We start from the raw sequence: 23,384 nt of genomic DNA, 5'->3' as shown, positions 1-23,384 counted from the left end.
TGAGGGAGTTACAGCGCTGCAACTTAGGAGGTGTACACATCTGCAGGGCACCACCAGCGCTGCAACTCCCTGTTTGCAGCGCTGGCCGTACTCCCGTTTTGTCTCGGGTGTAGAGGATCCAGCGCTGGTGATCCAGCGCTGGTAATCAAGTATAGACACTTACCAGCGCTTTTCTTGACCTCCGTGGAATAAGCAGGTATCCCAGCATACCTGAGGAAGCCTCTGGTAATCAAGCTGGTCTCCTTCCCTGGCTTGCTCTCGCGTTCCCCGAACCCCGAGCAAGCAGGTCTCCTTCCCTGCGGTTTGCAGGGTGGTTCCGGGAACGCGAGAGCAAACCGGGGAAGGAGACCAGCTTCGCCGCGGTTTGCTCTCGCGTTCCGCGAACCACCCTGCAAACCGCAGGGAAGGAGACCTGCTTGCTCGGCGGTTCGGGGAACGCGAGAGCAAACCGGGGAAGGAGACCAGCTTCGCCGCGGTTTGCTCTCGCGTTCCCCGAACAAGCAGGTCTCCTTCCCTGCAGTTTGCACGGTGGTTCGCGGAACGCGAGAGCAAACCGCGGCGAAGCTGGTCTCCTTTCCCGGTTTGCTCTCGCGTTCCCCGAACCCGAGCAAGCAGGTCTCCTTCCCTGCGGTTTGCAGGGTGGTTCGCGGAACGCGAGAGCAAACCGCGGCGAAGCTGGTCTCCTTTCCCGGTTTGCTCTCGCGTTCCCCGAAACCCCTTGAAGCCGCCCAACAGCGCTGCAGTGTGGCCACATCTAACACCACTTGCAGCGCTGGTTGCTGTAAGTGTGGCCACTCTGCAGCGCTGGCCCTATACAGCTGTACTAATACAGCTGTAACAACCAGCGCTGCAAAATTTTAGATGTAGACATGGCCTCTATAAGATGGTTATTGCAACTTTTGTGGACAAATAATGACATTTTCATTAACTATTGTCTTAAGATTAGTGTCCTGACATCGATGTAGTCGGGTTAATTTTTTTGCTTTTAAGAACTGTTTATTTTTAACACTAATTTTTTATTTTATTGCTGGAATTTAGGAGGTTAATTTGGCATTTGACAATTTACTTTTTTTTCTTTTTTAGATTTTTGGTTTAGATTATAGGTCTTGATTTTTTTTAGTTTTGTTTCAATTTTGAAAGTATAGTGGTTGACTTGAATAACGACATTTTCATTAGTGATGTAACTGAAATGTCGTAGACTTTAAATTGTTACTAGTACTTTTATAGTTTGAGGGGTGTTTTAACAGTACTTACTTGTGTGTTTACATAAGAGCAGCTTGGGGGGGTGAGTTTATTTTTTGATGCAACTCAGCACTTACACAAAGTTCTATCCATGCCATTTCGAAGTTTGTTTGTTTTTTACGCCCTTTTGAGGGTGAATTAAGCAAAGGGTTTGAGTTAATCTTGTTTTTAATTTTTGTATGGCCTGATTTTTGTGCAGGTCCCCCAGTCCCAATCCTGATGTACTTGTAGGAATTTACAGAGAGGTCTGGTAATTTTTTTGCATACACTGGGATAAATTCCCCGCAGTAACTGTAGCTTCCCAGAAAACTACAGATCTCTCACACACTGGAGGGGGGGGGGGGGTTAAATTAATTAGAGTTTGCACTTTATGTACTTAGCCAGAATAGCTTCCTCTGTTTTTGGATCATTGATTTCCCACCCAGCATTTTTATGTGTTTTAGCAGATATTTGTTGGGTTTCACATGCTTTTTTAAGGCTGAACTAAACATTAGAACAGTATTTACATAAGTATTTATGCCTTTTTCTCGCTCACTTTTTCACACACACAATTCAGGGTGGGTTTGGATATTACTTTTGAATATTTTTTTAATTCTTTTTGTAGGATTGAACTATTAGCAATTTTGTTAATTTCTCACAAGTCAAAAAATTATGGGCCGCCTTTGGGGGAGGATTTTTTTTATTGTTGAACTGGTATTGTAGGAAAATTAAACAGGATTTCATTTTTTTAATGTAACATTAATTTTTGCTGTTTAATTAGCAAGGCTGGGGAGATTTTTTTGAATAAGTCAAACTGAAAGTAAGGTTCAGGATAATGCAGCCTCTCTAATAACATTTTCAGGGTTTAGTTTTGGGATTATACCAATTGTGGTGACTGATGGGAGAAAGTTCTCATTTCCATGTGGAAAAAAACAGTGTCAATTAAATTGTGCAGGACATTTACAATGGATTATGCCCTACAACCAAAGCATTGCCCTCCTTAGAAGTTAAGAGATGAACATTTTTAACTAATATTAAGCTAATTTCCTGGAAATTTTAAGTGTTCTGCAAATGCCTCTGTAAATGTGTGGCCTCACCCCAGCAGCACCTCCTGCTGGTTCCCTCAGGGAATTAGCTCAATTCCAGCCAGGAGCACCCTCTGCAGGCCAGTGATCCACCTGTCCTCTGCTGGCCCTGGGCCCCGCCCTGTGCCCCTGTGCCCCTTTAACTGGGTCTCCCCCCCTCCCAGGGGAACCCCACCCCACTATCCCCACTTTGCCTCAGTCATGGCTACTGCCCAGTCATTGTCTAGCCCCCACACCCTGGGGCAGACTGCAGTATCAGCCACTCATTATAGGCAAAGGGGGTTTGGCCTGGCTGCCTTTACCCACCCTCCAGCTGCCTCTCTGCAAGCCCAGTACCTTGAAGGCCTAGAATTAGGCCCTGCAGCCTGGGGAGTTCCCAGCTCCTAAGGCTTTTCCCACAGCCCTGCCTTCCTTTAGGCCCCCGGTGAGTTCCCAAGCAGCCAGGCCTGTCTCCCTCTCCAGTCAAAAAGAGAATCTGTCTGCTTCTGGCTCCCCTGGCCTTCTTATACAGCCTGTGGCTCAGTTTGGGGCGTGGCCCCCAGCTGCAGCCACTCCCGCCATCAGCCCAGGCTTCTGGCTCCAACTACGGCCCCTTGCCAGGGCTGTTTTAACCCCTTCTCTCCCGGAGCAGGAGTCCACCCTGCTACAGCCTCCTAGAGCAGTGATTCCCAAACTTTAACAACCTGCGAACCCCTTTCACTGAAACGTCAAGTCTCACGACCCCCCTCCTAAAAATGACTATTTCCCGGGATTTTCTCCTTTCCCTGAGTATAGCTTATAAAAGCAGTGATCTTGAAAATACAGAATGTGTTCTTATGACATGCTTATTACACACTCTTTATTATTAATTACTATTTATCATGGCAGTATTGTTATTACATTATGAAAAGGGCAACACTCTTCCAAGATCTCACTTCCGTAGCTTGTATCACTTTGAAGAAGGCTGTTATAAGACAAGGCTCCCAGGTTACATCAAGGAGTATCAGATGGGAAACAGCTTGAAGGGATTTCAGAAGCCAACTCACAGAATTATAGAATTCTGCCGCTCTACTCCGCGTTGATTAGGCCTTGACTGGAGCAGTGTATCCAGTTCTGGGTACTGAATTTCAGGAAAGATGTGGACAAATTGGAGAAAGTCCAGAGAAGAGCAACAAAAATGATGAAAGGTCTAGAAAACAAGATCTATGAGGGAAGATTGAAAAAATTGCATTTGTTTGGTCTGTAGAAGAGAAGCCTGAGAGGGAACATAGAATATCAGGGTTGGAAGGGACCTCAGGAGATCATCTAGTCTAACCCCCTGCTCAAAGCAGGACTGATCGCCAGATTTTTACCCCAGTTCCCCAAATAGCCCCCTCAAGGATTGAACTCACAACCCTGGGTTTAGCAGGCCAATGCTCAAACCACTGAGCTATCCCAAATACATAAAAAGTTGTTTCTAGGAGGAGGGGGGGAAATTGTTCTCCTTAACCTCTGCAGACAGGGCAAGAAGCAATGGGCTTAAATTGCAGCAAGGTCCCTTCTGAACTCTCCCCTGTTCTCCCTCTCACCCCGACAGGCTATAGAATAACACCCACGTTCGGGGCCAGATCGCTTCATCCTCCCAGGAGGAAGGGAGGGGAAATGGCTGCGGAAGAGGCGGCTCAGGTAGGGACCACGAGGGAGTTTGTTGGTGTTTTCCTGCTGGAGGGAGAAGTGAAGCAAGCACAGAGGCATTTGGAGTTTCTGCGGGGTTCAGTCTGGAGGTGGGGCAGGAAGTCCACAGGCTGGAGAAAGGGAGGGGGCCAGAGGGTGACAAACCTGCTGGGACTTGTTTTATTTGGGGACTAGATTATAGGAACAGACCCCGAGGGGTTATGGTGGAGATTCCTTAGTTGTGGAACAGAAAATAACCCCCTGAAAAACTCTCAGATTCTCAGTGCTGGAGCACGAACCAATGAGACACCCCATCCCCTCCCATCCAGCTGCAGGTGATGGGGAGGGTGTTCTGATTCCCACCAGGAAGTTGTCCCATCCCCTGTATCAGCATCTGGCTAGTAGGTGAGTGATGAGTGTGAGGACCCCTGTCCCCTCTCTGTGCTGGGATGGGTGAAGGGCTCTCACTTTCCCCACTCACCCCAATGCCTCCTGGCTGCTCCGAAGAGGGTGGGACTCTGGGCCTCCCAGAGCTTCTAATTAATTGGCCTTGCTGCACCACGAAGAGTGAGGTTGTGGGTGCGGCAGCAGGTCCTTAGTGGGGGGCTCTTGCTCTTTCAGGGACCGGTGACCTTCAAGGAGGTGGCTGTGTATTTCACCAGGGAAGAGTGGACTCTGCTGGACCCCGCTCAGAGAGCCCTCTACAGGGACATCATGCAGGAGAACTATGAGACTGTGACCTCGCTGGGTAAGGATTCCCGTCCCCTGGGTTCTTAGAAGGGGAAATGCAGAGTTAAGGTTCACGTCACCCCACAATGTAACCTTAACTCTGCCCTGTTTCAGCAACACCCCAACATGCCAGTGACACACACACCAGCCCTCTGCCCTCCCCTGCTACACAACACTGCAGGAACAGAGCCCAGGAGCAGCACAGCACAAAGTCTAACATCGTCTTTCTGCTAAGGCAAAACTTGGGTTTAGTTCCATTGTCGCAAACAGAAGCTGCTTACGCTCAAACACGGAGTCTGCTTTGCACGAACCACCTCAGACCTGTAAAATGTTACCCTCTCTTTACCGTCAGCCCGAGGATGAGTCGTCACCTTCACTTACCCCTCACTGAGCCCTGGAGACCAGTTTCATGAATGCCACCAAATTACTGACAAACCCGTGGCAAGAACTCCCCCTTCCACACCTTTAGCGACACAGCCTCCAACCCGCAGCATGGAAATGGGGAAGACTTGACCCCTCTAGGTTCATGTCACAGTCCCAGCTCTGCCAGGCTGCTCCAACTAATCCCTCCACCATCCGGTTACAGCTGCAGCTGACCCAGTGCACACCACTGGGGGGCATGCGGATAAACGCTGGGATTCCCGTCTTTGGAACACAGCACAAACAGTGACATGTTCCCTTCCTCACACTGATTATAAATTCATAGGTTTTATGGCAAGAAGGGATTATAAATTCCTCTAGTCTGGCCTCAGGTGTAAGAAGCGAAAGAATCTCATCCAGTTACTGTGGGATCGAGCTGAATAGCTTGTGCCGCACTAAATCATCCTCCAGAAAGTCATCACGCCTTGACCTGAAGATTTGAAGTGATGGAGAATCTGCCTCTCCCCTTGGTGGTGCGTTAACTTTTGGAGCGGGGGCCACAGCAGGAGCTTTGCCGTGACAATCCTGGTCACCCTTGAAGGTTGGGAATCCTGCAAAACACCTCCTATGATCACTTTTCCACTTCTTATTACTGTGGTGCTATAAAACAGAGGGAGACATCAGTGACAAGAACTTTCATCCCAGTCCGGACACAAGAGAGTCCTCCTTGTCTCTGCATAAAGGATGAAGGATGATCAGCTGCTAAACAGCAGGGCCCACAGACCTTGGTTTGAGAGACACTGCACTAACATAAGAACGGCCCTACTGTGTCAGACCAAAGGTCCATCCAGCCCAGGATCCTGTTTTCTGACAGTGGCCAATGCCAGATGCCCCCGAGGGAATGAACAGGACAGGGAATCATCAAGTGATCCATCCCCTGTCATCCATTCCCCGCTTCTGGCAAACAGAAGTTAGAGACACCATCCCTGCCCATCCTGGCGAATAGCCGTTGATGGACCTGTCCTCCATGAATTTATCTAGTTCTTTTTTGAACCCTGTTATGGTCTTGGCCTTCAAAACATCCTCAGGCAAGGAGTTCCACAGGTTAACAGTGCGCTGTGTGAAGAAATACTTCCTTTTGCTTGTTTTAAACCTGCTGCCCATTAATTTCATTTGGTGAAATGCTAGTTCTTGCATTATGAGGAGGAGTAAATAACACTTCCTTATCTACTTTCTCTACACCAGTCATGATTTTATAGACCTCAATCCTATCTCACCTTCGCCGGGGGTCAGCATCCTCACCAGCTGATGCTGAATTGACTAAAGCCACAACAACAAAGTTTTCTTACCTCAGTTAAACTCCTGACATGGTCACTCAAACAGACAAGAGTCCAATTATCGGCAACAAAAGCAGAAAATGGCCCTGTAGCCTTTGCACTCCAGTTCCTCCCTGGGCAGATCGGCCTGGGACTGTACGGCGTGGCCTCAATTCACTCTGCACAGAGTTGGCTTATCTGGAGATGCGATGATCAAGTGAGGCTACATCACAGTGTGAGAGGGTGGCAGAGAGCCTCAAAATTTGAAGAATCTGACCTCTGATGCCAGGGCTATGGGCTGGGGGGCAGAGTTAATGCTTCATAGTAGGGATAGCGTGAACTTTAACTCTTCGTTTTCTGCGTTTCGGAGATTTAAATGTAGCCACCTTCCAGCTGGGAGGGCGCATGCAGAACTGGGCAACTTGAACTCTGCATTCAAGTTATTTATGATCATTTAATTTCTGTGTTTTAAACAAATGAAGTTCCTCCTACCCCCACTATAACTGTGTCCTCACTAGAGATTCTGCTGCCGTATCTGTGTTCGTTAGGGATGTGGGTATTTTCGCAGCCCTACCGAACAGAGCTATGATCACAAAACTTCTAAGTCCAGACCAGGCCAGAGTCTGCATTTTAGAGCAATGTCAAGCATTTCTTGTAACTCCGAATGGTTGGTATCACAGCACAAGGCCGAAGAGGAACTCCTGCAGAATGAAAGACCAATGCACAACCCACGTGGTCTGAAAGCAATCAGTGGCTGGACTCCACCTCCAATGAATGGGTGTAGCTGAGGTGGAACGGCCACAGCATGTCCAATTGAGAGGACCAGTTACTGTGGCAGCACATTGATGGAAAACCTCTGGCTGTTAACAGAGCCTTAATTCACATGCATTTCAGTCTCTTCGACTCCTCCGTTTGGCTGGCACCGATCTGAACTTCCAAACTCCACAGCTTTTAACTATTTCAATGTTGCTTCCCCTGCAAAAGGCAGTGGCTGCCGTGTATTCGCTGAGCTAAATGCTCAGTGACTTGGATCAGTTGGTGGTATCAGTTAGACGTATAGTTTTTTGCGAGAACATGTTGTAAGAACAAGGTGATTTGTAATCAGCTTCTTGGGTGGTGGTGGTGGGGTGGGGGGCTGTGCCTCAGGAAACTCTTTGTCAGATAACCCCTTTTTTGGACCACTCACCCTGCCCTGCAACCCCGAGACGAGCACCAACTTTCAGCGCAATCTGAATAGGAATATGGATGTTAGCACCATTAGAATAGACGACCTTTGAACAGGAAAGTCCTGCCGAACCTTAACGATAGCAGAGCTGAATCACCCCTCTAATAACTTCCCAAATGCATACAGGATGTAGTGGTCAGGTTGGACCATCTAATGTTAGGTTCTTATTCAAGAGTCTTTGGGAGGAAGGAGTCCAGGGAGCAGTGGGAGAAGATGACGGGGAGGTGGTGCTCGTAAGGGTGCCACAAAGTGGGGAGGGCTGAGAGCAGTGGCAGGAAGGGAAGGGCTGTGCAGAGGATTAGGAGGAGAGGGAATCAGAGAGGGTTTGGTCCAGTGGAAGGAAGAGGAAGGTGGGAGTCAGGGACAGGAGGTCCTGGGAAGCGGTAATGGGGTGGGTTGTGGGAGCGAGAGATCGGGAATGGGGGGGGAAAGGGGTGGAGGGTCCAGTAGTGGTGAGGGTGGGGAAGGAGTGGGTTACTTGGGCGTGAGAAAGACGGGGCAGTGGGAGGAGAAGGAAGGGGTTGCAGTGGGGAAGGTCCGGTAGGGGTAGGAAGGGAAAGTTTGAGGGAAGCAGAGATTTAGAGCATTTCGCTGAGACTGGTTTTGCCAAAGACTGTAACGACTTCGCCCGAGACGAAGCTGAGAACCAGTCCTCTGTCCTCCTACTCCTTGGCCTGTCAGCCACCTTCGACCCCACCGACCATGCTGTTCTTGAAATCTTGTTTTCTCTTATCTTCTCCTGATTCTCTTCCTACCTCTCTAATCTCTCCTTCATCGTGTCCTCTGGAGGATCCCCGTCATCCCCACTCTGGCTTGCTGTGTGTCTTCCTTCAGCACCTTATCTCTGGGCAACCTCCTCCACAAACACAAATTCTACAACCAACTCCATGCCGATGACTCACAGATGGACCGTCTCCTTCTTACCAAGTTAAAATCTCAGCCTGTCTGTGTGACATCTCCTTACGGATGTCTAACCATCTACTCCGGCTGAACAGATAAAAAGACTAAAGCAGAGATCTTAAAGTGTTCCCCACACTATCCTGACACTCCTCTCCCTATCCCTACTGACAGCCCCACCATCCTTGTCACTCAGGCCCCTAAACGGGGAAACGTCTTTGACATGGATGTCGCTATTGGTCCTCACATCCAGGCTCTGTCCCCATCTTGCATTTTCATTCTGCGTACGGTCCCTAAGGATCTCTTGCCCAGGCACACCTCTCCTGTTTCAGTACTGCAGCGTCCTTTTCACTGACCTTGACAAATGCAGTTTTCCCCTGCTCAGATCCGTTCAGAAGGTAACATCCTCATTCCCCATAAACACCGAGGAGGAAAAGGTAAAAGAATGGAGGATGTTAGGTTTTTAGAAAAGAAGACTGTGTGGAGACTGGATAATCATTTTCCAATGTGTTCAGAGTCATTTTAAAGACGATGGGAGTCCATAGTTTTCCATGTCCACCAGGATGGGACAAGAAGTAGTTGGCTTTATCTGCAGCAAGGGGCATTTAGGTTCGATACTAGGAAAAGTTTTCCAACTATAATGATAAATTAATATTGGAACAGGCACCAGCAGGAGTTGTAGAATTCCTGTCATTGGAGGTTTTTAAAAACAAGTTAGACAAACTCCTGTGAGGGATGGGCTAGGTGTATTTTAGCTTGTCTGAGATTGGGGGTGGAGCGGATTAGACGCCACCCTGAGGTCTTTTCCAGCTGTACACTTCCATACTTTTCATGATTAATTATCCTAGCCCTATGGGACTTGTTTTACCTATGGGCATTTCTGTAGGGTTGGGGTTTTTTTAATTTCCCCTCTCACTTTCCGTTGTTGCCCAGTGGATGTGAAGGAGTGAATTCTTCTTCTGGGACAGGGAATGTAATGGCCGTTGGCGTAACATAGGCCTGTCTGGGTTGGCATGGAGACACTGTTAAGAACTGTCCACATATGAATGGAGCCCCCTGTAGAAACACTGGAAGACTCCGTGACTGGCCATTAACTTGTAATGAGTGAGAGCCAACATGGGAACACACCAGGATTGCTACATGGGACAAAGGGAGTAGGCTATGAAGAGATGGGACAGGGCAGACAGACTGAGACGGGGAGACAGAGATGAAATTGAGCAGCTTTGGAAAACCTGAGCAGATGAGTCCGACCGTGTGAACTTGGAGTTAAGTTTTGCTTTACCAGATTGACGTACGGTTGTTTAAATCCCTTCCCTCGTCAACGTCGGCTTGTTTTGGAACGGCTGTCTTGCGTTGGTGCAAATACCAACCGATTGCATCACGCCTCAATAGCGAGTGTCTCCATAGGTGCCGTGTCCGTGGGTGCTCCGGGGCTGGAGCACCCACAGGGAAAAATCAGTGGGCGCTCCGCCCCCACCAGCAGCCAGGCTCCCCCCTCCTCGCCTCCTTCTCCCCCCCCGGGTGTACCACGTCCCCACTTCCCCCCTCCCTCCCAGTGCTTTCTCCCCACCGCCTAACAGCTGTTTGGCGGCACTTAGGACTTTCCAGGAGCGGGGATGCGGCGTGCTCAAGGGAAGAGGCAGGGTGGGGTGGGGACTTTGGGGAAAGGGTGCAATGGGGATGAGACGAGGATGGGGCCAGGGGCACCAGGGAGTCAAGCACCCACCAAGAAGAGGGGAAGTCGGAGCCCATGAACATCTCTCCCAGGAGCCTGAACTCGTTTGGAGTCACTGAAAAACCACAGTGAGAAAAGGGGTGTTGCTGCTGGAAGACCCAGTCTCAGAGAAGTGGAACGGTGGGGCTCGCCCTCGGGGAAAAGCTAAGCCTAGTATGTAGCCGGGGTCGGTCCAGACTCCCACTGATGCGCTAAAACCATCTGCGCAGTTATTGCGGATTGGCTTGTAGCGTGGGTTCTCAAACTGAGGGGGTGGCTGGGCTTGAGATGCTGGGCTCCAGGCTGAGCTGCAAAGTCGAAGCAATGTCTCCACCGCGATTTTTAATACACTAGTGCGAGACCCGCTTACACAGGTCTGTAGACCCAGACTCGAAGGCATCTCACTCCCTGATGCAGTCGTATCCCAAAGAGGGCAGTCCCGAGAGGGAGACCGGATAAAAGCCTGAGTCATCGAACACCCTGTAAATCCAGGATGCTGCCCTGTCTTTGAATCCCTCCACTGGCTCCCCCATCTCTATTGCGTCTAACATCACCTGTCTCTTTCCACTTTCATGGCCTGACCCTCCCCTTACATATTATCTCATACATGGCAATGGCTCAGATGCTGAGACCACTGCCAATCAGGGCGTTTCACAGAATCAGAATCATAGAATATCAGGGTTGGAAGGGACCTCAGGAGGTATCTAGTCCACCCCCTGCTCACAGCAGGACCTACCCCAACTAAATCATCCCAGCCAGGGCTTTGTCAAGCCTGACCTTAAAAACCTCTAAGGAAAAAGATACCACCCCATCCCTAGGGAACCCATCCCAGTGCTTCACCACTCTCCTAGTGAAATAGTGTTTCCTAATATCCAACCTAGACCTTCCCCACTGCAACTTGAGACCATTGCTCCTTGTTCTGTCATCTGTTAACACTGAGAACAGTCCAGATCCATCCTCTTTGGGACTCCCCCTTCAGGTAGTTGAAAGCTGCTATCGAATCTCCCCTCACTCTTCTCTTCTGCAGACTAAACAATCCCAGTTCCCTCAGCCTCGCCTCATAAATCATGTACGCCAGCCCCCTAATCATTTTTGTTGCCCTCCGCTGGAATCTTTCCAGTTTTTCCACATCCTTCTTGTAGTGTGGGGCCCCTAACTGGACACAGTACTCCAGATGAGGCCTCACCAATGTCGAATAGAGGGGAATGATCACATCCCTCGATCTGCTGGCAATGCCCCTACTTATACAGCCCAAAATGCCGTTAGCCTTCTTGGCAACAAGGGCACATTGGTGACTCATATCCAGCTTCTCGTCCACTGTAACCCCTAGGTCCTTTTCTGCAGAACTGCTTCCTAGCCCTTCGGTGCCTAGTCTGTAACAGTGAATGGGATTCTTCCATCCTAAGTGCAGGATTCTGCACTTGTCCTTGCTGAACCTCATCAGGTTTCTTTTGGCCCAATTCTCTAATTTGTCACGGTCCCTCTGTATCCTATCCCTACCCTCCAGCGTATCTACCACTCCTCCCAGTTTAGTGTAATCTGCAAACTTGCTGAGGGTGCAGTCCACGCCATCCTCCAGATCATTAATGAAGATATTGAACAAAAGCGGCCCCAGGACCGACCCTTGGAGCACTCCGCTTGAAACTGGCTGCCAACTAGACATGGAGCTGTTGATCACTACCCGTTGAGCCTGACGATCTAGCCAGCTTTCTATCCACCTTATAGTCCATTCATCCAGCCCATACTTCTTTAACTTGCTGGCAAGAATACTGTGGGAGACCGTATCAAAAGCTTTGCTAAAGTCAAAGAATAAACACATCCACTGCTTTCCCCTCATCCACAGACCCAGTTATCTCATCGTAGAAGGCAATTAAGTTAGTCAGGCATGACTCGCCCTTGGTGAATCCATGCTGACTGTTCCTGATCACTTTCCTCTCCTCCCAAGTGCTTCAGAATTGATTCCTTGAGGACCTGCTCCATGAGTTTTCCAGGGACTGAGATGAGGCTGACTGGCCTGTAGTTCCCCAGATCCTCCTCCTTCCCTTTTTTATCTTGTGTTCCCCCATCTGTCTGAATCCATACGTCTCTTGTCTGATTCTTAGACAGTCGGCACCTTGGGGGGCAGGGACTGTCTCTTTGTTCTGTGTCTGTAGAATTACCCGCACCTTGGGGTCCTGGTCCCTGGCTTGGGTTGCTAGGCACAACATTAATCATAATAATAAATTAATTATAGACATAATAATAATGGGGAGGCAACAAGCAGTGGAAAGCAGGGTGTTGGAGAGGGGGGAAGGGGAACCCTAGAACCACAGGGCTAGAAGGGACCACAAGAGTCATCTAGTCTACCCCTCCCATCTGCCCCCCCCCAAGATGCTGGATTTGTGGTGTCTAAACCACCCCAGACACACAACTCTCCGGCCTCCAGGGAACACTTGGTCCAGAGGGAGGGTGTTGTGGAAAGTGTTCGGGGGAGCAGGAATTTGGAGGAATAGGAGGGAAGGTGAGAAGACAAGAAGTGGGTGCTGGAATCCCGGGAGGTGGGGAGAGCTGAGAGCAGTGGGTGGGAGGGAAGTGGGTGGCATAGCGAGTGAGAGGATTAGCTGTGTCCCTTTCCTGGTCTCGCTAAGTGCCCTGCCTCGGGCCTTTCCCTCTCCTGTAGTGGAAGACTGCAGTTCTCCTGCTCTTAATCCCCTGTATTTCAGCCATGCTTAACCAGCACCTTGGGCAGTCTGGTGTCAGTGGTGCACAGAGACAGCCCAGCCTTCTGCAAACCAAAGTAGTGTTTATTTTGCAGTAGGAAAACAGGAAAGCAGAAAAAAGGATTTTGACATAACATGCCTGTCTTATCTAAATGCCCAGCATCCTGTTGGTCAGGTAGGCAGGTCCATCTTCTCCAGACACCCCTGTAGCTTCCATGTGTTTCTGTTTCTTTCTCCCAAACAACCACCTGAACAGGCCGGCTCCTTTTGAGAACGAATCCCTTTTTCTACTGCTCCAGACCTTTCGATCTCCTAGGTCCAAGGGCTTTGGGGGTCTAACCCAGGTCTGTAAACTGGCTTGACCCAGGAGATAGAGAAGTTCAAAGCTAATAATTTGGACCTTGACTCTTAACAACACGGAAGTGTTTGCCAAGGGTCATTCTCCTTCCCTTCCTATACGTTTTCTTTACCACCTTTTAAACAAAAACAAAGAATTCGTACAGCAAATATCCCAATAACCAGGTCAACATCAATCATTAGGGCCCTGCCAAACTCACGATCCATTTTGGTCCGTTTCACGGTCGTAGGATTTTAAACGTTTTCCATTCCCTAGATTCAGATATTTAAATCTGGAATTTCATGATGGTTAATCGTGGGTATCCCAATCGCAAATGGGGCCCTGGGTGAATCGCAGGGCTATTGTCAGGGGGTGGCATGGTATTGCCACTCTCATTTCTGTGCTGCTGCTGGCGCTGGCCCTGCCTTCAGAGCTGGGTTCCCAGCAGCAGCCGAGTTTTCTGCAGCTGGGGAAGGTTCCAAGAGACGGGTCTGACCCAGCCCAGGGAGTGGTCCATGCAGGGGAAGAAGTCTCGTCCCACCCCAGCCCAGCTGGGAGTAGCAGTTTGAACCTGGCACATGGCAGGAGCCCTCAGGGGCAGCACCCATAGCCCTGCCACTCCCCAGCTTTGAGTCCAGTGCTGGGGGTGTGTGTTAAAGAGGTCTTGGGCTGGCTGTTTCTGTGTGTGTGTTGGGGGGGGTGATCATAGTGGTCCCCCTGTCACTGCAATGCCCATCTGTAAGGCTGGCCTTGCCCCCCAAAAGAGTGATGACCTTACCTCATGCTTTCTGGTCAGGACCCCTCCCCCAAAGCCCAGTAGCTGTTTCTTTTGTCATCTTCAGTGTGAGGAAGGAGCTAGGGTGAGAGATAGCTTCAGGGGTTTGCCCCTCATTGTCACCCTTCAAAAATGCATCTTCCTGGAAATGACCCCAAGACAAAACACTTTCTAGGGGAGGTCTAGGAGACATGGAGTCTGGTAGGGGGGAGGTTTGCTATATTGTTTGCTAAGATGCAGATCTGTTTGTTCTTGCCCCACTCGAGAGCTGCTGGCCCGTCGGCTTTGATGACATCTGGCCTGGCATTCATTTGTCTTGGAGAAACATGTTTCCCTTCTCCACAGACTTGTCTGGGGAAACACTTCAGTTCATAACTTTACATATAATGTTGTTACATACACTACCATGATATTACTGACCTGCAAGTTACTAGTTTTCAATTTATACCTTACAAGGCATATTGTGTGCAAAGATTATTACAATAACGTGCAGGGTATGAACACAGGGGTGCATTCTGTCACTGTTGGTAATGCAGCTTCTGGGGACTCAGAAGGTCTTGATTTCCCTCCTCATCTATACCAGCTGCAAGCTTTCTTCACGGCAATGTCTTTGGGATCTTTGCGTCAGTCCCTCCTGGGGTCACGTGGCCCAATTCCTATTCTTCATATTCTCTTTTTCTAGAGGAATTGGAGTCTGTTGCTCCTGAATGATAGCATCTGATTCCCCAGCCTTCTCCACACCATGGGGCATTTTCGTCCTCCCTCCCATTATACCAGAGTTGCAATAGTCCCTAATTCCTCAGAACGTGCTTTCCTTATGTCTAGCACTGCTAAGATACTATGCTCAGGGACATCCTCCCTCCTTCCTATTCCTCCAGTGAACTCCACCATCCCATAGTTACTGTTTCCAGCTTCCCTGTGACTCACTTATTGTCTCTGGGCCTCGCTTTGTCGGTAAGAAGCAGGTCCAGGTGGTTTCCCACTGGCGGCAAACTTCGCTTTCTAGGACGTGGCGTTACCTTCTCTGTGTTTGGGGACCATTTGATGATGATTGTCTGGCTGTGTGTGTTCGCAGCAGAAATGGGGATCATTAAATCTCTCATTAAGCAGAGTGTCCTACATGTTTGAGCCCCTGGGAGGTGGCCCCAGCATATTACTGCTTTAAAATGGTCTGGAGTTAAAAGAATAGAACGTTTTATTGTGACTCCCCTGCTCTCACTTGTTTTCTTTTCTCTAAGCAGGGTTTCCAGTTCCCAGATCTGATATGATCTCCCACCAGGATCGAGAGGTAAAGCCAAGGGTCCCAGATGTCCAAGGCTCAGAGGAAAGACAGATTTGGAGGGATGCCCACACAGGTGAGGAATCATGAAACCTGGGAGCGCCTCAAGGAAACAGCTGGGATTCCCTGCAAGGCCCTTGTGAGCTCTCTGAGTTCTGGACTGCTCCAAGCAGCTATCGTAGCCTCATGCCAGATATTGCTCATGGCTTCCTACCCAACCTGTCTTGACCTCCCCTCCCATGGGCTGTAGAAGTAGATTTTATGCCCCACTTCTTTCCTGTGTGGGAAAGAGTTCGGTGGGATTCGGATCCTGGTTTTTTTCTGTCTGACTAGCACTTATTTTGGTTTGCCCTTGCCTTGTCCATCCCCGTTTCTGAGGTTTCTCTCTCTTTCTCAGCAGGTGATGGGATGGTGAGTGAGAACAAGGAGGAGAATCCTCAGCAGGAAGATGCTGAGCAGGAGGGACCATACGTGGGGTTATCACACAGCTCCAAAGGGGATATGTCCAGGAGTCATGAGCAGGGAACAGCCTGTGAGATTCAGCACAGGCCAGAGAGAGAGCAGGGAAACCAGCCAGTGGAGAACATGAGTATATCCGTTAATAACTGGGAAACTCCCAAGGACCAGAAGGAAACCACAGCCCAAAAGAGAAACCCGACAGGAGAGAGAACCAACATGTGCACTGAGTCTAGGAAACGTTTCAGCAGCCACTCACACCTTAGAGAACACCAGAGAATCCACACGGCGGAGAGACCCTATGAGTGTGGGAAAACCTGCCCTCTGAGCTCACGGCTCATTGCGCATCAGAGGCTCCACACAGGAGAGAGATCCTCTGAATGCTCTGAGTGCGGGAAAACCTTCACTCGGAGTTCGTCCCTCATTGCACATCAGAGGATCCACACGGGAGAGAGACCCTATGAATGCGAGTGCGGGAAAAACTTCAGTAGCCGCTCAGGCCTTTTTGACCATAAGAGAAGCCACAGTGGGGAGAGACCCTATGAATGCTGGGAGTGCAGGAAAACCTTCACCCGGCGCTCACACCTGATTACACATGGACGAATCCACACCGGAGAGCGCCCCTATGAATGCCGCGAGTGCGGGAAAACTTTCTCTCAGCTGTCAGTCCTAATTAGACACAAGAGAACCCACACGGGAGAGCGCCCCTATGAATGCTGCGAGTGCGGGAAAAGCTTCACTCAGAGCTCATCCCTTATCACGCATCAGAGAATCCATACGGGGGAGAGACCCTACGAGTGCCGTGAGTGCGGGAAAAGCTTCGCTCGGATCGCCGCTCTTGTTACGCATCAAAGCACGCACGTGGGAGAGCGCCCCCTTATGAGTGCGGGAAACGCTTCACTCAGAGCTCAACACTCATTAGACATGAGAGGGTCCGCACAGGAGAGAGACCCTGTGAGTGCGGAAACACCTTCACTTGGCGTACTGCACATCAGAGAATCCATGCGGGTGAGTGCCCCTATCAATGCTGCTAGTGCAGGCGAAGCGTCTCTCAGCGCTCAGCCCTTCCTGCACGTCGGAGGATCCACACAGGCGAGAGACCCCGGAGATGCTTCTTGGGAGAAAAGCTTCCGTCAGCGCTCAGCCCTTGTTTATCCCCCGAGAATGCCCCAGGGAGATCAACGTTACAAAAACCTTGTTGAGAGCCAACAAAACATTGATTTTCTTTAACACTTTTGCTGATTCCCCCATCGTGGCCCGTCAGGCTGTTTGAAGCTTTTGCTCATTGTGGTCTCTCAAATCTACCGCTGGCTTTTAAAGCTCGCCGTTCTTTGGTGTGAGTCCTCTTGCTCTGTCAACTCCTTTGTGTTATGAGTCTTGTGTCCCCCTCCTACCAGGAATGTCCCGCAGTCCCAGGTTGGGGCATTAAGGCTGACAGCAGTGAACTCCACTGCCATAAAATCTACCCGGTATTGCCATGTAAAAACACAACTATTCCTTCAGTAAAAACATAGTCGGTGTGTAATGGCTGCAATTATCTAGCACACTTCCTCATGGCCTGACCTAACCTCGATCAGTTCTCCTCGTCTAAACAATCCCAGAGCATCACGTTTGTACTAAAACAACGAGGAGTCTGGTGGCACCTTAAAGACTAACAGATTTATTTGGGCATAAGCTTTTGTGGGTTAAAACTTCCCATTTCTTCAGATGCATCTGGCTGCAGGGTGCTTTGGGAAGGGTTTGCAGTGTCTCATGGAGCAGGCACATTTATACTGTTCCTCTTACTGCAAGGTAATTGTTACAGTCACTTAATTCCCTCTTTGTGGACAGATTGTCTCATTCCCAGTTGTTCTCACGCGGGTTGTGCTGAATGCAGGGAGGGGGTGTGTTGCTTCTCTTCTTTAAAATATATTTAAATATAACAAAGACCAGGAGCAGGAAAGAAATTGTTGTTTCAGCCTCTGTGACACAAGAGAGGTGCTGAGACCACCTTCCCGGACACCCCAGAAGTGTTTTCTTCTGAGCCAGGGTGAGTTTTTCACATTCTACCCTGCCACCTCCCGAAGTGTCACATGATGCAGTGTTCTCCGCTCTCTGTCCTTGGCAACAGCCCTTTGCTTCTAAATTTGGACTCGTCTACATTTAAAACACCGATGTAACTCCTCGGTGAAGACGCAGCCTGCACCGATGGACGGGCTTCTCCCCTCGGCGTATACCTCCCTTAGGTATGTCTACACTGGCAGGTTTCTGAGCCACGAGTTACACCACTTTTATTAAAATTCTGGAATTAAGCCGCTGTTGCATGTCCATACTGGAACGCAGCCTCATTGGTAGCTCTTGCAATGGCAAAGATCGCAGTGCATTGTGGTCACTATCCTACTGTGCAACAAGCCGCAGGGTGCTTTGGGAAGGGTTTGCAATGCCTCGTGGGGCAGGCACAGCGTCACATAAGGCAGGTGTCCCAATCCCATTGTTCCACGGGCATCCTACTACATTGACAGCTGCTTTTCAACTGAAGGGTGGGGGAGAGCGTGTGACAGAGAGCGTGTGTGTGTGTGGGGAGGCGAGAGAGACTGTGTTGGCAGAACAGAGTGTGTGTCAGCATGCTGTCTTGTAAGTTGGAAGCAGCCAGTCCTGAGGGGGGAGACCCGACATCAGCCCCCACCTCCCTCCCTGGGCGCATGCACGCTCTCTCTCTCTCTCTCTCACACACACATCCACACACACACACACACCCCTGTGTTCAGCAGCAGGAGCATTCCACATGAGTGGTTTGGTTTGTGTCCTGGAGCAAATCAGCACAGCACGCAAAGGCTGTCAGAAAAGGTGCTTTGAAAGGAGAGGGGCGCATGTCTCCAGGGACAGCCGAGTTCGAAACAATGAGCAGAGCGGTCCCTTGAGGCCTTACGGGACAGCTCCGGAGGCCAATGACAGCGCAGAAAGCAGGCAAGTGTCAATAGTGCGCTGGAGCCGCTGCACAAAGACCTTGACAACCCTCGTTGAGGTGGGGTTTTTTGCAGGGCTGCCGCTGAGGAGTTTCTGCGCACAAAGTGGCTTGGCAGTGTATGCATGTCTGCAGTTTGAGTGCTTTACTGCGCAGAAACTTGCCCGTGTAGCCAAGCCCGAAGAGGTGATCGCTAGGTTGACAGGAACATTCTTCCGTTGACCCGGTGGGGGTTAGGTTGGTTTAACTGCTTCACTCAAGGGTGTGGATTTTCCACGCCCCTGAGCGATGGAGTTACACTGACCTAATTTCCTACTATAGACCAGACCTTGGACTCAGTAAGCCTGGAGATGAAAGCATCACAGGCCTGGGAGATGAATTTGAATGGATCCCAATTTCAGTGATCATTCAGAGTATAAACCCTAGTGTCTGTCTGCTGGCAAAGCCACTTCTGGACTGCTAGGTGTTGTTTGCAGACGGGAAGGTTGGGTGTTTTTCTCCACTACAATGCTACTAACTTTTGTAAATAAGGTGATTCAGTAAGTGCTGAGTGACGTAGATTTGAATGGATCAGAGGAGAATGCTATGGGAGAATCTCTTCTCCTGATTCTGAGTCATATCTATAACCTGCTCTGGAACTTCATTTTATATGAAACTGAAAGAGTCTCAACTTCTCTGTGATGTGGGTTTTTCTCTTTTTTTCTGAAGTCTATTTGCTCCCATAATTGGATATTGATTTCTTTTGACTGAATGAAGCTCAGATTTATTAGGGACTTTAACCAACTACTATTTACTAAAAATAACAATTTCTTATGTTGTTTTTGCTCTTCTCCTGCACCTCCATGATGACATGGAGGAAAGTCAAGTGCCGTTCACTCAACAGGAGAGAATACTGCATGCTAGTGGGCATGCTACCAAGGAAATCTCCATTCTGAAATGGTGAACAGCACACCCCAAACTGTGCAACTAACAAAAGTAAACTGCATACGATTAGAGTGTTGCTCAGTTCTTTAGGTAAATATTGTCTCAGATGCCCCAAAGAGAGAATTCCTCAGTATGCGATTTGGAACTTGGCAAAATACTGTTGTATTTGATTCCCAAAGTAGTTATGGCCTAGGTCCTTCAAGAATTTACTCCGTAATATATCTCCTGGCTAATCCTATGATATGGAGAATGATGTCCCTATCTATGTAGATGTGGAGGATGTAGAAATCACATTTTTTTCTGAACACATCTTTTGTAGATGCTGCAAATGTGTATCGAATGAAATCAGTGTTGAACATGAGATAGCTGCAGTACGTCTGTTTTTGACTAGATCCCCCACCTTTAGTGGTTTACAGGGATTCGGATCCAGGCCTGTTTCTAGTCCCGAATTAAGACCTGGGCCACCACATTAAAGAAACAAATTGGGCATGTTTGGGGAATATTGATCATTAGGGCTACTGAAAAGTGCCTGGTTTTGTATAGGATTTTACTTCAGCAAAGTGTATGTTTTCCTTCACGAAGGCCAAGGATTTGGCAACAATTTCAGTCTTAGTAGCAGGTACACCGTGGATGGGTTTCACCCCAGAGAAGGACACCAGGCTGACATAAAGAACAGGAGTATTTGTGGCACCTTAGAGACTAACAAATTTATTTCAGCATAAGCTTTTGTGGGCTATAGCTCACTTCTTCGGATGCATAGAATAGAACACACAGAGAAAAGATATTTATACATACAGAGAACATGAAAAGGTGGAAGTACGCATACCAACTGGAAGAGTCCAATCAATTGAGATGAGCTATCGTCAGCAGGAGAAAAAAAAACCTTTGAAGTGATATAGGCTGACATAGGCCTTGATAAAACTGCTTTTATAAAGCAGCTCCCTTGTTCAGTGGAATTGATCGTGGTCCCAAAGGATGCTATGATTAAACCGGAAACAATTATCCTTTACCATTTGGATCTAACGTTTCATGAGGCTTAGAGAGAAGCGGTGCCTTTGGCATAAAGGAACTGGGTTTGGCATAATTCGCAGCCATCTTGCGCACTTAGAAAGAAGCAAGACCACCACGTAGGAAGAAGTGGCCTTGCTTAGGCAGACAGAACAACACCAGCTGCAAGCTGCAGTTTTACCAAGTAAAAATAATCAAGTGAAAGGACAAATTCATAAGAAGGGGGGAAACGTAAAAAGCTGACCTTGAATCTGGGTGTCTGTGCTGGTACGTTCTTTTGCTAAAGCTGCTTTGCTCTTAAGGAGACTAATGCTAGAAAAACTGATAGCCTGGTAGGGGCTATGATAAGTTATGTGTTTTGTCAAAAGAAAATCTATACAAAGTTTAGTTAGAAAATGTGCACTGAAGCAGTCCAAGGTGCTTTTCTTTGGGCAAGGACATGGCACTAAAGTGCTCAGCAACTGGACAGAAGGAGGGGCCATGGAAGGATGGTTGTGGATTCCTCAAAAGCATTTCAGATATAAATGTTTTGACTGCTCTAACAGCTACTGCTACAGCACATATATGTGTGTGTGCTTCAAACCGAATAAAGGCACTTTTAAATAAAAGTGCTTCTGTTTGTGCCAATCATTTTATCAAATGGAGGAGATGCATCCCTGCTGATTTATTTCTGACATCACCTGAAGAAAACCTAGTAAGTTGTCATTGCTTTGGGTTCTGAAAAACCTGGGTAACAGATTTGGCAATCCAGTTGCCAGGAGTGGTGGAGAGGAGGGGACGATTGGTACAAACGGTTTATTTGTTTGCTGTGCGAGAAGGGAGGATGGGGGGCAGGGTTGCAACCTGTAATTTCCCTGTTTCAGAGTCCACACATCAATGCAGGGATACATTCCATTACTGGGAGTCAGGGCCCAGGTCTGGTAGCATGGTTGAGTAAGAAATTATGTCAGGAGGAAAGGGAACATCTGGAAAGAAAGAACAGCTGGAAATGATTTGGGGAAACAGCTTGACGGATTTTGTACAGGAAGCTTTACAGACCCTAAGACGTTCCTGCAACGCTGTAAGCAGACAGTAGTTGTCATAAATATAGGGGGAAAGGTAGCAACCTTTATGTATGAAGCAGCATAAAATCCCACCTTGGCAGCTGTACTGAATCACTTTACCTGTACGGGGTTAAGCAGTTCATATAACCTAGCTGACACCTGACCAGAAGGACCAAAGAGGAAAGAAGATACTTTCAAATCTGGGAGGATTGCTTGTTTTGTTCCCTCTCCGGATGGAGGGAGAAGCCAAGCAGGTACAATATCTCCTGAAAATATACCTGGAATAATCCATCTAAAACTACAGAAATTGTAAATAGGGCAAAGAAATGTGTCAGGTTATCTTTTGTTTTGGCTTGTGAATTTTCCTATGCTACAGAGGTAGTTTTATTCCTGTTTTTTGTAACTGTGAAGCTGAGCCTAGCAGGGAATCCTCTGTGTTTTAAATCTTTTTATTACCCTGTAAAATTACCTTCCATCCTGATTTTGCAGGTGTGATTATTTTATTTTTTTCTTTCTAAATAAAGTTCTTTTAAGAACCTGGTTGATTTCAGTGTCCTGAAGACAAAGGGTCTGGTCTGGGCTCACATTGCTGAGGTGATTGGTTGGTATATTATTCTCAAGCCTCCCCAGGAAAGAGGCTGAAGGGCCTTGGGGGGATATTTTGGGGGAGATAGGGATTCCAAGTGACCCTTCCCTGAATTTTTGTGTATATCACTTGGTGGTGGCAGCAGTACCATCCAAGGACAAGGAAAGGAATTTGTGCCTTGGACAAGTATTAACCTAAGCTGGCGGACTGTAAACTCAGGGGAGCTTTCATGTGGGTCCCCCACATCTGTACCCCAGAGTTCAGAGTGGGGAGTGGAACCCTGACAGTAGTAATAGTAATAAATTAAAAGATCAGATCAAGGCAAGAATAAAAAACCTAAATAAAATTAAAAGGATAAAATAAAATACCTCCCCCTCCAATCTACCCTAAAGACAGCGCAGATCATGACAATGCAGAAACAAGTATGTAACAGTGAGCGAGAAAGTAATCGGTCGGAACAGGATGTATCTGCGTTGAAACAGAGGACTCTTGAGAGCAAAACAGCCCATTGGGCCTTACTGAAGGATTCCCAGGGAAGACCATGGGAAATGTAAACGACACAATGGTGCTTTCAAAGCCACGTTGGGAGATCAGAAGGGAACAGTGGCAGTGATTAGAGAAAGTCATAAACTGGGAAGGGCGGGGGGGATGCACCAGAAGAGGATCCCGATGTGTATCTGTATTATAATTATGAAAGGAATTATCCCTGTGAGTTTCCTTTTATCATAGGCCCTTCCAGGCAGTTTCTGTACGGTCCCTTGCTTGGAACACTGGAGGAGTTGCAGAAACCCCCATCCACAGCCCCCATAATAAACACCAGGGTGAGGAAGATTGGTCCCCGAGGGGGCAATCGAGGGGAAGAACGTGCAGCGGTCAGACTCTTCGCCCCAGATTAGGGCAGCAGAGAAATTGGCTTAGGTTTCCCTCCCTTCTGCTTCTTCTTTCTCCACATCCCCATCCTCTCTTCCCTTCTCTGTTCATTCCCTCTGGGGCACCCGGCACTGGCCACTGGCGGTAGACAGGATCCTGGGCTAGATGGACCTTTGGCCTGACCCAGGATGGCCGCTCTTATGTTCTCCTTCAGCTGCTTCTTTCTCCACGTTCCCCTAACTTCCCCCACCCCCTCCACTTCTTTTTTCTTTTGTGTGTTTTCT

The 23,384-nt window shown here is 48.6% G+C and overlaps 3 protein-coding genes and 1 pseudogene across 11 annotated transcripts in view; 3 read left to right on the top strand and 1 right to left on the bottom strand.

Moving 5' to 3' along the window:
- Positions 1 to 23,384, top strand: part of LOC127039340 (zinc finger protein 135-like) — a 154,088-nt gene that overhangs the window by 5,603 nt on the left and 125,101 nt on the right. For all 4 annotated transcript variants that reach the window (XM_050932811.1, XM_050932809.1, XM_050932808.1 and 1 more), the window contains exon 7: positions 3,862 to 3,950. In XM_050932811.1, coding sequence (XP_050788768.1) covers positions 3,862 to 3,950 — 89 coding nt within the window. The remainder of the gene's footprint in view (positions 1 to 3,861; positions 3,951 to 23,384) is intronic.
- Positions 1 to 23,384, bottom strand: part of LOC127039438 (uncharacterized) — a 46,477-nt gene that overhangs the window by 18,308 nt on the left and 4,785 nt on the right. The window contains exon 2 of one of the 6 annotated variants that reach the window (XR_007770966.1): positions 3,394 to 3,488. The exons of the other annotated variants lie outside the window; for them this stretch is intronic. The gene's annotated coding sequence lies outside the window, so the exon portion shown is untranslated. Of the gene's footprint in view, positions 1 to 3,393; positions 3,489 to 23,384 lie in introns of those variants that run through there. 6 annotated transcript variants of the gene reach the window in all.
- LOC127039369 (zinc finger protein 883-like) overlaps positions 3,883 to 23,384 on the top strand; it is a 68,912-nt pseudogene continuing 49,410 nt past the window's right edge.
- On the top strand, positions 4,577 to 21,209 carry LOC127039400 (zinc finger protein 391-like). Its single transcript, XM_050933115.1, has 4 exons — positions 4,577 to 4,686; positions 4,782 to 6,560; positions 15,232 to 15,345; positions 15,667 to 21,209. The coding sequence occupies exons 3-4, from the start codon at positions 15,255 to 15,257 to the stop codon at positions 16,953 to 16,955; spliced, it is 1,380 nt and encodes a 459-aa protein (XP_050789072.1). The 5' UTR covers positions 4,577 to 4,686; positions 4,782 to 6,560; positions 15,232 to 15,254; the 3' UTR covers positions 16,956 to 21,209.

The sequence above is a fragment of the Gopherus flavomarginatus genome, chromosome 23 (genome assembly GCF_025201925.1).
Source record: "Gopherus flavomarginatus isolate rGopFla2 chromosome 23, rGopFla2.mat.asm, whole genome shotgun sequence".
Taxonomy (NCBI): domain Eukaryota; kingdom Metazoa; phylum Chordata; order Testudines; family Testudinidae; genus Gopherus; species Gopherus flavomarginatus.
This window is presented reverse-complemented; position numbering and strand designations above follow the sequence as displayed.